At 33.2% G+C, this 12328-nt stretch overlaps 1 protein-coding gene across 1 annotated transcript; it reads right to left on the bottom strand.

Moving 5' to 3' along the window:
- LOC107632420 lies at positions 8178 to 10871 on the bottom strand. Its single transcript, XM_021120109.1, has 5 exons — positions 10671 to 10871; positions 10274 to 10315; positions 9371 to 9507; positions 9210 to 9285; positions 8178 to 9074 (listed from the first exon to the last, which is right to left on the bottom strand). The coding sequence occupies exons 1-5, from the start codon at positions 10869 to 10871 to the stop codon at positions 8178 to 8180; spliced, it is 1353 nt and encodes a 450-aa protein (XP_020975768.1).

Here is a 12328-nt window from a genome sequence, read left to right as displayed (position 1 = left end):
TGTGTAAAAGTTTTGTTAGTATTCAATTAAATAGTTATTATTATTTATTTGAAATAAAAAAAATATATTCAGTATATAAAAAAACAGTGATGTAACATATGAGATCATCGAATAAAAGATTGGTAGAAAATGTAACGAGTGTATATAAGTATAAGTGATAGTTACTCTTTCGCAATTATAGTATATGTTGAATGAAAAAAGTGAGAATTAAATATAGGATGCCTGAGTTTATAAGAAAAACTCTAGCCATCAATTGATAAACTAATCACAGCAAATACATACCTAGTACTAATAATTTTATAAAAAGTTGGGGCTATGATTCCATTGCTAATGCAAAAATTAACCCGAGATCAGATGACGATTTTGTCATGATATAGAAGAGGAGGACAATGCCTATGTTATATGGTGAGGAGATGAGAGAGAAAGAGAGTGAATGAGAGAAAGTAAAAGAGAAGAAAAAAAGAAGAAATAAAAGGAGATAGAGCTACGCAGTGGTGGTTGGCCAACAACTTTGATAGAACAGACAAAAGTAAAACGATGGTGAGTGAGTTAAAGAGTGAGCAAAAGAGAAAACATGAAAAAAAAAGAGTAATATTTTAAATAAGTCTTTAAAAATTTGACGGTCTTATAGATTTGTCTTTCAGAAAAATTAACTAGGTTTTAGGTCTCTAAGATTATTAGATATATGTCATATAGGTCTCCAAGCTAAGTTGAACCGGTTAATATGACATTCTCTCTTCTACGTGGAGGTTGTAGGTGTAACGTGTTAGGTAAAGCAACACGTGTCATGCTCAGGACAAATTAGTTCTTGGACACGTGGCTAAAACGAAGTCGTTTTGGGACAACGCCAAATGACGCCGTTTTGAGGGGACAAATTCGTCCCCACCTTTATTCCCCAGTTCTCGAAATTTTGACATTCTAAAGTCAAACGTATCATTTTCCTTTCTCTTTGTAAAATTACAAGTATCCCAAACCCTCACCTAAATTTTACGACCTAACCCTCCATATTCTTCACCCCATTAACATTTATCCAAGTTCTTAATGGTGCTTTAACAGTGTATATAGGGACTGCTTGGTGGTGGTGTCTCGTGCATATTGTCATTGTTCGAGATAAGTTAAGTTAGTTTTTACTGTATTAAATTGGCAGTAAAGAGTGTAGTATGATGAACATGCATGTGATGTATGTTTAGGGTAGATCAAAGACAGTTTGTTGTAGGTGTAGCTTAAGTGAGAGTTGTGAAGTGGTTACAGAAAGATATTTGATAATAACAAAAACAATGTAGGTATTTGAATTTTTTATTCTATTATGATGTTGTTGTATTGTGTTGGTTGTTTGGTTAACTTGTGACAGAGTTTTATTTTTTGGTATTTAAATGAGTAAAGACATAGTACCTATATTTCACCGTAGTGAAAGTTTTGTTAGAAACAATAAAGGGGTACTTGTGTACATTAATGGAGAAGTAAAAAAATTTCTCCCAATGGACATTGACTTGATCTGTTTCTTTGACCTATGGACATTTTTCTTGGACTTGGTTACCATGACCACAAGGCAATGTATTAGTATGATCCTATTTCTGCTAACTTGGAATATCGTATTCACCCAATTAATAAAGATAAAGAGATCAAAGTTCTGCAAAAGAACAAGATGCTAAATGAGGATATTGACGAATTCTAATTGTTTGACTGTAATTATACTTGAGATATGTCATTTCATGTGCTTGGGATTGCATATTTTGACATACTTTAGATAATTTCATCATGATTTGATTTTAATTATGGTTCTAGTTGCTTAATTCGAGGGGACCAATTTGACGTATATACTATAAATTCAGGGACCTTTTTGACTTATAACAAAAATTTTAGGGGACCTATTTGACTTTAGAATGTCGAAATTTCGAGAACTGAAAAATAAAGGTGAGGACAAATCTGTCCCCTCAAAACAACGTTGTTTGGCGTTGTCCCAAAACGATGTCGTTTTAGCCACGTGTCCAGGGACTAATCTGTTCTGAGCGTGACACGTGTTTCTTTACCTCACATGTCACACCTACAACCTCTACGTAGATGAGAGAGTGTTGTCTTAACCAATTCAACCTGGCTTGGGGACCTATATGGCATATATCTAGTAATCTTGGGGACGCAGGACCAAATTAATTTTTTTTAGGGGACAAATTTATCGGACTGCTAAATCTTTGAGACCTATTTAGGGTATTACTCGAAAAAAATGTGAGAAAAAATTAAAAATTGAAAATTTTTAAATTGAAACAAAAATAAAATAGATGAGACAATGTCATTTTTGTTTACCTACCACATAAATTGTTTTGATAAAAGTATTTTTATAGTAATAAAAATAGGTTATTTTGTTAGTATCAGACTATTTTAAAGTGTTTTTGGTGATTAATCTTAAATATTCAAAACTATTAAAAAAATATTAATTATTTATATTAATAAATGTTACTCGGTTAGTATTTACAAATATTAAATGATTGATACTTTTTCTTGTATTTGCCGCATTTTTTATTATTTCTTATTATAGTCTAGCATTTTTTGTCTAAAGGCTATGTTTGATTGATATATGGATTGAGACAAAGACATAAAAATATAGATACTAAAGACATAAATATAATAAAACACAATTTTTTCAATTTGTTTGATAACTATATACACAAACAAAACAATAAAATATAATGTTAGTATTGTCCTCAGTATCGTGAAATCATCATCATTATCACAACTTCTTCTCTATCACTACCAGCACCATTTTCCTACCATCATTTATAACCCTTAAACTAATCAACAAATTCAATTAGACAAAATTCATCATAAGATCTAACAAATATTAATTAAAATTTAAATAAATAAAAAATTAAATAAACAATTAAAAAAAAGTAGAGAACCTAAATGCAATAGACATAGCGAAAATGAATCTAAAAGTAGAAAAAGGTGATTGCATGGAAAAGAGGCAGATTCAGAAAAAGAAAGGAAAAAAAATCGATCCGAAAACTAGCAACGCCAAAAATGATAACAATCGCAACTTGAAGCAGAGGCAATGACAGATCTAGAAACAAGGGCAAACATAATGGTGAATAGCGATGACCAGGGACGGACCCACATATAACAAAGAGGGGGCATTTGTTCCGACAAAATTTTTAAAAAAATACTAATACTTATATATTTGATCCTTATTATATTATATTTGTCCTAAAATAAAATATAAATGATTTTCTTGTATTTTATGTTAAATTTTTTTGTGAAACTTAACATATAATCAAGGTTCTGAAAATCGAACCGATCTTCTAGTTACTGGTTTATTGGTTTACTAGTCTAACCGGTTCAACTGTGGTTCAACCAAAAAATTCGTTTTATAATAAAATAATAAATAAATTATAGATAAACATACATCAAAAGAACAAAAAATGTTTCTCATTCTATAGCAATTACACTCATTAACAAAAACCACATCAGAAGAACACAAAATGGAGTTATCTTACCCTAATAATTCTATACTTAGGCTCATACTTCTTAGCATTCTCAACAGTATCATAAATCAAACCAAAATCAGTGGATTTGCCCCCTCCGAAATGGGTGCGAAACTTGAACATGAATGCAGTGTTGGGGTCCTTAACATCATAGATTCTAGCAAGCTTCTCTTAAGCTCATCCTTCATATTCCAAACAGAACAACACCATAATTGTCCAACCAATAATTACCAGACAAAAATCAATTAAATCTAAAGTTATCAGCTCACAAGCAGTAATAATGTTCTCATAATTGTCCAACCAATAATACTCATAATTGAATTTAACTGATAATGCCTGCTTCTTTTTTATTTCTTTGATTTTTTATTTTTGATTCCTGAGAAGCAAGAAATTAGGGTTAGTTTCAAAATCCAACATTAAAACTAAAGGAAATAACATTAACTTACAATCCATTTACCAGGACATGGACAGCAACTCGCACAGACTTGAAAGCTCTACTTTTATATCTGCTTCCTATTGAATTACTGAGATTAACAATGGAAGAAAATAGTATTAAACAGCAAGTTTATGTTTAACCTGTTGAATTACCCAAAAAAAATCACAAACATAGTATAGAAATAGTACACAAACAAAGTAGAGCATCCAGTGCTAATCAAGAATCAAATAATCATTCAATAAAAACACAAAATATTCAATAATCATTCAATAATTTCTGAACAGAGCATAAAAAAACCGAATTTAGGGGAGAAAAATAAAAAAGCACAGTTCACAGTTCACACTTCACACATCACAAAACTTCAAAGTAACCTTCGAACAGGCTTCACTACAACAAAATAGCATTTTGGCGACGGTTTTTTTTAATGCTTGGTGACGGTTTTAGCCGTCACTAAATGGTTTTGCGACAGTTAAAAAAAGCGTCATAGATTTGAGGGTCGCCAGCTAACATAGTGACGGTTTTGGACCACCGTTGGTAAGGAGTGTCGCTAAATTGTTTGTGACGGTTTTTAAAGTATAAAACCGTCGCTAATTTGTAACACTTGTAAAAGTGTTTTTTATACTGTATTTCGCGACGTTTTGAAACTGTCGTTAAATTACTAAATTCTGTGACCGTTTTTTTCTTATGTTTCATGACTATTTTAAACCGTCACTAAGTTACTAGTTCTTATGACAGTTTTTAGGCATATTTAGTGACTATTTAAATCGTCACAATATTTCTAGTGACAGTTTTTCTATTTAAAACCGTTACTAAGTTACTTATTCCTATGACAGTTTTTTCCTGTATTTAGTGACTGTTTTAAACTGTCATAATCTCTCCAACATCAAAGATTTCTATTATCAAAAGTTAAATTCTCTAGAAATGATATTGTATTTTAACAAATCTAAATTCAATCCCACAAATTTTACAAAAATAGCAACAATGTATTTCAAAAGTTGAATTCTACAAGTTTTAATTACATAGTCATAATCCATATATACAATATTAGGGGATGACACTTTAAGAATTGAATAAAATTAAAAATTGAGATATGATCATTTCCTCTTGCATTAGGGGATGACACTAATTTAACATCTTCAACATCTTTGAAGAATTTTTTAGGACTTTGATACTTCTTTATTAGCCTTCTTCTCTTCATACCTGTAAAAACATAGTAAAAAATATAATTAAAGAGTTCCATGTTAATTACATTTAAGAAATACTCTTAAAAACTAATAAGAAATTACATTTAAGTTCCACACAACCAATTCCAACTTAGTCCCCTTCAAATTAATCATGTCATGGCCCTCACGTATGGTACTGGAGCTGGGTAACTACAGTGCAAGGCCAAATATAGCCCAAGAGACAGAAAATACAGGAACAGTTGCAAGGCCAAATAGGGTAACTGGAGCTGGGTTCTGGAAAGCCATAGGGACTGACAGGCCTATATACTCCTCAGAGGGTTCAAAGTCCATTGGACTCAAGAAATCTTTGGTCTTCTACAAGATCGATCTCACACTTTCTAGCTAACTTCAATTTCAACATGCAGGACTCTTAGGCAATCTGCAGAATATTCAAGAAAACGAATGCTACAGCTCAAAGAGCACTCTCTCACTCTTGGGTTTCTACCTTACCTGAAACACCAACCACCACTACCAATGATACAGATCACATATTCTAGTTTCGTTCATCCAACATGCCAACAATGATGGCAAAGAAAACTAGCTTCATGACCCAGTTTTGCACTAACTACACTAGTGACACACAAATCCAAACTGATGAAGTGGGGTGGAAGAATGTACATGCAAACTGATAAACTGATAACTATAATAACTCTTGGCAAGCAGCTTGCTCCACAAAACCAGAGCAACAATTCAATGTACATGCATCACTATGGTCAACAAGTTGGTTAACTAAACAAGTTTCCTTCACCTAAAATTTTTGCATCACTGAATACAGTTTTAAAAAAAAAAAGAAAGAAAAAGAATGAGAGAGATATAGAGTTAGTACTGACGGTTTAAAAATTAAGAGTATAAGTGTCATAATGTTGATTAATAGAGACCCTTAAAATAGCTGTCACAAATCAAGTAATCGCTGACCAGATATAGGAGGCAAGAAACAAGTCCAATATATGCGATAACTTTGAATTCTATCATAGTTGATTTTTATCCAAGGACAGCCAACATATAAAGTGTTTTCAATACAAATCATGTTACTATCATTAAGCTGGTGATTATGAAATATATTTAGTTTAAGAAGAAAGCATCACCTGTATGAGTAGTTCAATTTTTAGTCGTCTACTTGCTTCATGTTCACTGTGTGCTTCACCGCATTGACTAATGATTGCATCAATTTCATCAATAAATATGGTTGAGGGGGCATGGTGTCTTGCAAGCTCAAATAACACCTTTATCAACTTCTCGGAATCACCTGCAATCTAGAATAAATTCTGTAAAAGTGCAGGCCCAGTTGTCCACTATATTATAAACTAAACAGAGAAGAACAAGGAGCACTTTGAAAGCTCTTTCTCTTCCTTACAAGATAAAGACAATTTAATCTAAACAAAGGAGGAATCTAGGCATTCAAATGAAGCAATGTCATCTAAAATACAAGAATAATTCTAGATCCTCCTAAGGAATTCTCCCAACAGTCCTCATAATTGCCAAACAAGGAAAAATATTTGAATGCTCTGAAAATGTATTTAGTAACTTCTGAAAAACTTCAATGTCTTTTACACAAGCATATCCTCATTCTCATCATAGTTTTCATTGATTATTGGAAGATCATCATCTACAACTATTCTCGCCAATTTTATATTTGTATTTTCATCTGGAAAAAGAGACTCTAAGTCTTGTGGTGGATAATTATCATTGGATACTGTAATTTCGTCATCTTCACCCATATTATCTCCACCCATGTTATACAAATCTCTTGGCTTCAAGTGAATTGGTATGCACCATCCTTTTTCTTTCTCATCATCCACATAATATACCATCTGGGCTTCAGAAGCTTTAATATATGGCTCGTCATCTTCATGTTCACCAGTATGTATGAGCCTTGTAAAGTTCACAGATAAAAAACCCAAATTGTCCTTTTTGATTCCTCTAGGACTAGTTGTGTTTGCCCATTAACATTTAAACAAGAGAACTGTAAAGCCATTGTAGAAAAGCTCAATGATGTCTACCAACTTTCCATAATAAGGTACAGCACCAAAGTTCATTCGGGTATCTTTACTACTTGAGTAACTTCTTGTTCCAAATGTACCAAAGACTCCGCTATTCTGAGTTTTTAATCCATTATCCCTTGCCAAAGTTCGAAATCTATATCCATTAACATCATATGAAGAGAACTTTCTTGCTTGGTCATATGGTCCTTGAGAAAGACTGATAAGAATGTCTTTATCCACATCAGAAAGTTTGTTGAGATTAGTACAAATCTAAAAGTACATTAATCTTCCTCCACTGCTTAGCACCTTCTGCAGCACGCTCACCACGTCTTCTTTTCCCCCTAACTTTTGCCTCTTCTTTTCTACCAAATGTGACATTGATGTCCTTGACTTGCTCAAGTATATCAAGACCAGATAACCTCTTCGGTGGATTGCGGAATTCTTGCTCTCCATTAAATCGAACCCTATTCAATCTAAACCGATGCCTTTGATTAAGAAAACGACGATGTCCTATGAAACATGATTTTCTACTATGAGGAAGTTGAAAAGGAACAGAGTCGAAGTTACAAGATAGACAAGCAAGTCCAGTATACGTGTTCCACCCGGAGAGAATTCCTAACCCAGGAAAGTCACTTATAGTCCACATCAACGCCGCATGCAATTTGAATGCCTTTTTCTCAAAAGAATCATATGCATCCACGCCCTCATTCCATAACTCTTTTAGCTCTTTGATCAACGGTTGTAAGTAGACATCTATATTGTTTCCTGGCATCTTTTTTCCAGGAATTATCATTGAAAGAATAAAAGACGTCCGCTTCATACAAATCCAAGGAGGAGTGTTGTAAGGAATGAGAATAACTGGCCAGGTACTAGAATTTGCATTCATACTACGATAGGGATTAATACCATCAGTAGCTAATGCCAAACGTATATTTCGTGGATCCTCTGCGAATGAAGTGTTTTTTAAATCAAACATCTTCCAAGCTTCTGAATCTCTAGGATGCGTCATTACACCATCTTCCTTAGGAGCAACATCATGCCATCTCATGGCCTCGGCTGTCTAAAATAACCAAAATAACCTTTGCAAACGAGGTTTTAGTGGAAAGTAACGAAGAACTTTAGCAGGCACCTTCTTCCTAATATTCCCATGATTTGATTCTTGAATCTCACCACCCTTTGTATCTAGTTTCCATCTAGACCTGTTACAAACTTTACACATTTCTTTCTCCTTGTCTTCACCCCAATACAGCATGCAATTGTTCGGGCATGCATGTATCTTCTCATAATTCATACCAAGCTTCAAGATAGTTTTCTTTGCTTCATAAAATGAACTCGGAATCTCTGCATGTTCAAATGCATCATGTAAGAGTTCAAATATCATCGACATTGCCTTGTCAGTCATCCCACATATACACTTAATATGATACATCTTCACCAAAAAGGACAATCTTGAATATCTTGTACACCCTTCATACAAAGGTAGTTCTGCATGACTTGCCAATTCTTCAAACTCCGCTGCATCAGCTACATCTGGCATCACTCTTTCAACTCCATCAATGTCTTCATCTGACTCTATTGAGACTTCATTTGTCCAGTGCATATCAGTCCCAAAAGCATCTCCAAGCATGTCATGAATAGAATCTTGATTAAAATCATCAAAAGCATTTGAAGCATCACTATTTGAGACGTTACTACTGGGATCCCCTACCTCAATCTCTCCGTGATAAAACCAAAGTGTATATTCTTTCGGGAATTGGGTACATATCAAGTGATCGTACATCTCACCCTTTGTCACTTTTTTTCTAAAACCGCACTTCAAACAAGGGCATACAGTTGCTTCAGCTAAACTATTTTCGAAGGCAAAATCAATAAACCTCCTAACCCCTCGCTCATACTCTATTGAGTTTCGTGGCTTTGTGATCCATGACTTATCCATTGAACCAATATAAGAATATTCCTTCAAATTTCAAACAAGAGTATATCCTTAATTCTATCTACAATGCAATAAATACTAAACTATAAAAACTACCATGCAATAAAAATATAGTTTGTGCAGTAGTAAAAATAAATATAAACTAAGAAAAAAACTAACTGAATGTGGCGATGCCGCAAGGAAGCTCCACCTTCTAACTCTCTCACTTCCAGCAATACTTATATGAATCTTCTCTCTGCATTCATATAGAAAATTCTAATGAGAAAATTCCAGGTTGACTTCAAGGACTTAATAAATATAAACCTTCATTTTCACTTGACCTCAAAATTCCACCCCGTGGGCCAGAGATTATTATCAACGAAAGCAAGCAAATACAAGTCAAAGCATGATGTGCACGAGGCAAGACCACATACATTAACAATAAGTACACACAATAATTGACAATACTTGTTATTATCTACGTCAATCATATTCGATATACATTATTAATTTATTTTTAATATGTATTGTATTTTAAATTTTTAATATATTTTTATATTAATGACTGATTTTTATATATACTTACATGATTATAGACAAAATATTTACTCTTATATATTATTGGTTACCGTAGAAAAAGAAATAAATTAAAAAAGGTAAAATTCACCCTTGTCAAGTGAGGATACATCAAATAAACTTGTATTAATAAAAGCCGTTATAATTATTACTCACAAAAAATATAGAAATAAATAAATAAATAAATAATTCACCCTTGGGACGCAATACAAATTCTTTCTTTTGACAATATACAATAAATAAATAACTAAATAAATAAACAAAACCTGGTGTGAAGTGTTACTCTGTTACACAATCAAAGTGAGTTGGAAAGTGGCATCTACTTTGGTTCAATGGGAAAAGAATATAGATTTCATGACGCAGACATAAACATTAACAAATCATGAATTATATGCATGCAAGTACAAAAAGGAACACTACTACACTGCTTCCAAATTGTTCCTTCTTTTAATCTTTTGGTCTGAGTCCCACATTGATATTTAATTTATATATCGGATCGGATCAATATATATACAAGAGAGAATTTAAATTTTTCAACACTTATTTAAGCAAATGAGTGTTATTATTATAAAAAACATGAACAGTATAAAAATGGCTTTGATGGAAGTAACAATAAGAATAACAGAAAAATTGATTAGTGAGAAAAAAAATAAAGGAAGCAAGGATACCGCTTTTTGGTGCATTTTCTTGGAGGCTTGTGAATACTTTAACTGCAACATATATAAACATAAACATTAATTTGCTTGACAGTGCAACCAAAAGAATAGAAGCTGGCAGCATTTAGAAAAAGAAAGTAACAATAAAATTTTAATCTTGCTTGCCACTTGGGTTAACTTAATGGCTTAAAACCTTTATCGAAAAACAGGGCTTTCTAACCAACTAAATCCAAACTAATCCATTCTTGAGAAAGGGATTGTAGAATCAATCATTTCACAAATTCTCTCATGTAACCCTTTACACCTTAAGTAATTAAGCAAAGTGGAAAATCATGGGATAGTAGAAGATTTTTCCTTATACCACATGAATCAAAAACATAAAATAATTATATATACATGTAGAATATACTTTTTGAAGATAAATTGAAGTGCTTATTCCCTTCATCATATAGAGCAAAAACTGGTTCCATGTGTCAACAGGACCCGGCAAACACCAATGAGCACAATCAGTAACCTTAACATTGTTGTAATATAAATGGCCATATTTACCAGGATGTCCATCAGGCCTCATTGCCATAGCATCACTTACATCAATCAAACCAAATTGCATCACTTACAATTTATCATTATGATAAATTGTAGCAAAATATAGCACTAACAACAAACAATTGCAACAAGTTTAGTACAACAAACACTAAACAACAACAAAGAAATTGCAGGAGAGAAAAATAGAAGAAGAACAATCAATTACTCACTACCTTTATTCAATATTGTCGTTGGAAGAGAAGAAATTATTATAAAAAAGGCATATAGAAGCATTACCATAACTCAATAAGGATAAAGCACACATACCTTTCTGAAGTGAGGAATTAAAGTGAGTAAAAATCTTGTAATCCACTGCGAAACACAATAGAAATGAAATTAAAATCACTCTAAAATGGGGATATTATTACAGTGGAGGAGTGCTACTTGTCGAAGAGAGAGCTTGAAGCCTTGAAACAGAGAGATGACGAGGAGAGGTCTACCATATCAGTGCATCAATTTTACTATTATCTATCCTTCTAATTAAAAATGCATAAAGTCATCCATAATTTTAGTTGAAAAATTTCATCGAACAAGTTGTGTGCAAGTAAAATCAAAATGAATTTTAAAATAAACAAAATTTAAAGCTTCCAACGAAACAATCCTCCATATAATAAGATACAAAGCATGATCTCTCAGACGAATAATCAATGAAAAATTTAAAATCACAAGTAACAGTTCCAAAGAATAACAATCATGTACAGGTTATTTGATTTACATTAATCCATTCACAATTTCACATTAAAAAATGAGCAAACAGAGCATAAAAGGAAGATAAGAACCGAAGAAGTGAAAGTAGTGCGACTAACCTTCGGTGGAGACACGAACGGAGACCGGCGGCGACACGGCGGCGAGCTACTCCAACCTCGAACAGAGAAGTCAGTGAGGACGCGGACAGCGGGAAGGAGGACGGGGACAGCGGGAAGGAGGACGCCGAGCTACAAGAGAGGGCCTGGGCTACAAGAGAGGACGCGGAGGCGCCGAAAGTACGGACGGCGGCGACACTGTCTTAGAATCGTTGCAGGGAGAACCTAGGGTTTTGGCTGGGTGATTTTGAACTTTGCTTGAGTTCAGAGATAGCGATTCATGAACAGGGGGTGTTAGGGGAAGGGGGTGAGTGAGGGCTGAATGTTAGGGAAAAAAACCAAAACGGTGCCGTTTAACAAGCACCGATCCAATTTCATTTTAAAAAATAGAAATGGTTATCAGAAATAGAAAATAAAAAAAGAAAAAAAAGTGAGAAAGGAATAAATTGCTAGTGACGTTGAAAAAATTATATAAATAAGTGTCACTATTTTATTTAATAACGACTGTTTAGATAAGAGTCATAAAATAAGTGTAGCTATTCATCTAATTTGGTGTAGTGCTTGAACAGAACTGAACTAACAATAATTATAAAAAATTATTCAATTAATCATCCTTCAACAATTAATCAATGCTTCAACAATTATTATTACAAAAATCTAAATTCATACCTAGGGTTAG

Source organism: Arachis ipaensis, chromosome B03, assembly GCF_000816755.2.
Source record: "Arachis ipaensis cultivar K30076 chromosome B03, Araip1.1, whole genome shotgun sequence".
In the NCBI taxonomy this organism is placed as follows: domain Eukaryota; kingdom Viridiplantae; phylum Streptophyta; class Magnoliopsida; order Fabales; family Fabaceae; genus Arachis; species Arachis ipaensis.
The sequence above is the reverse complement of the archived record's forward strand: the minus strand, read 5'-3'. Positions and strand labels throughout refer to the sequence as shown.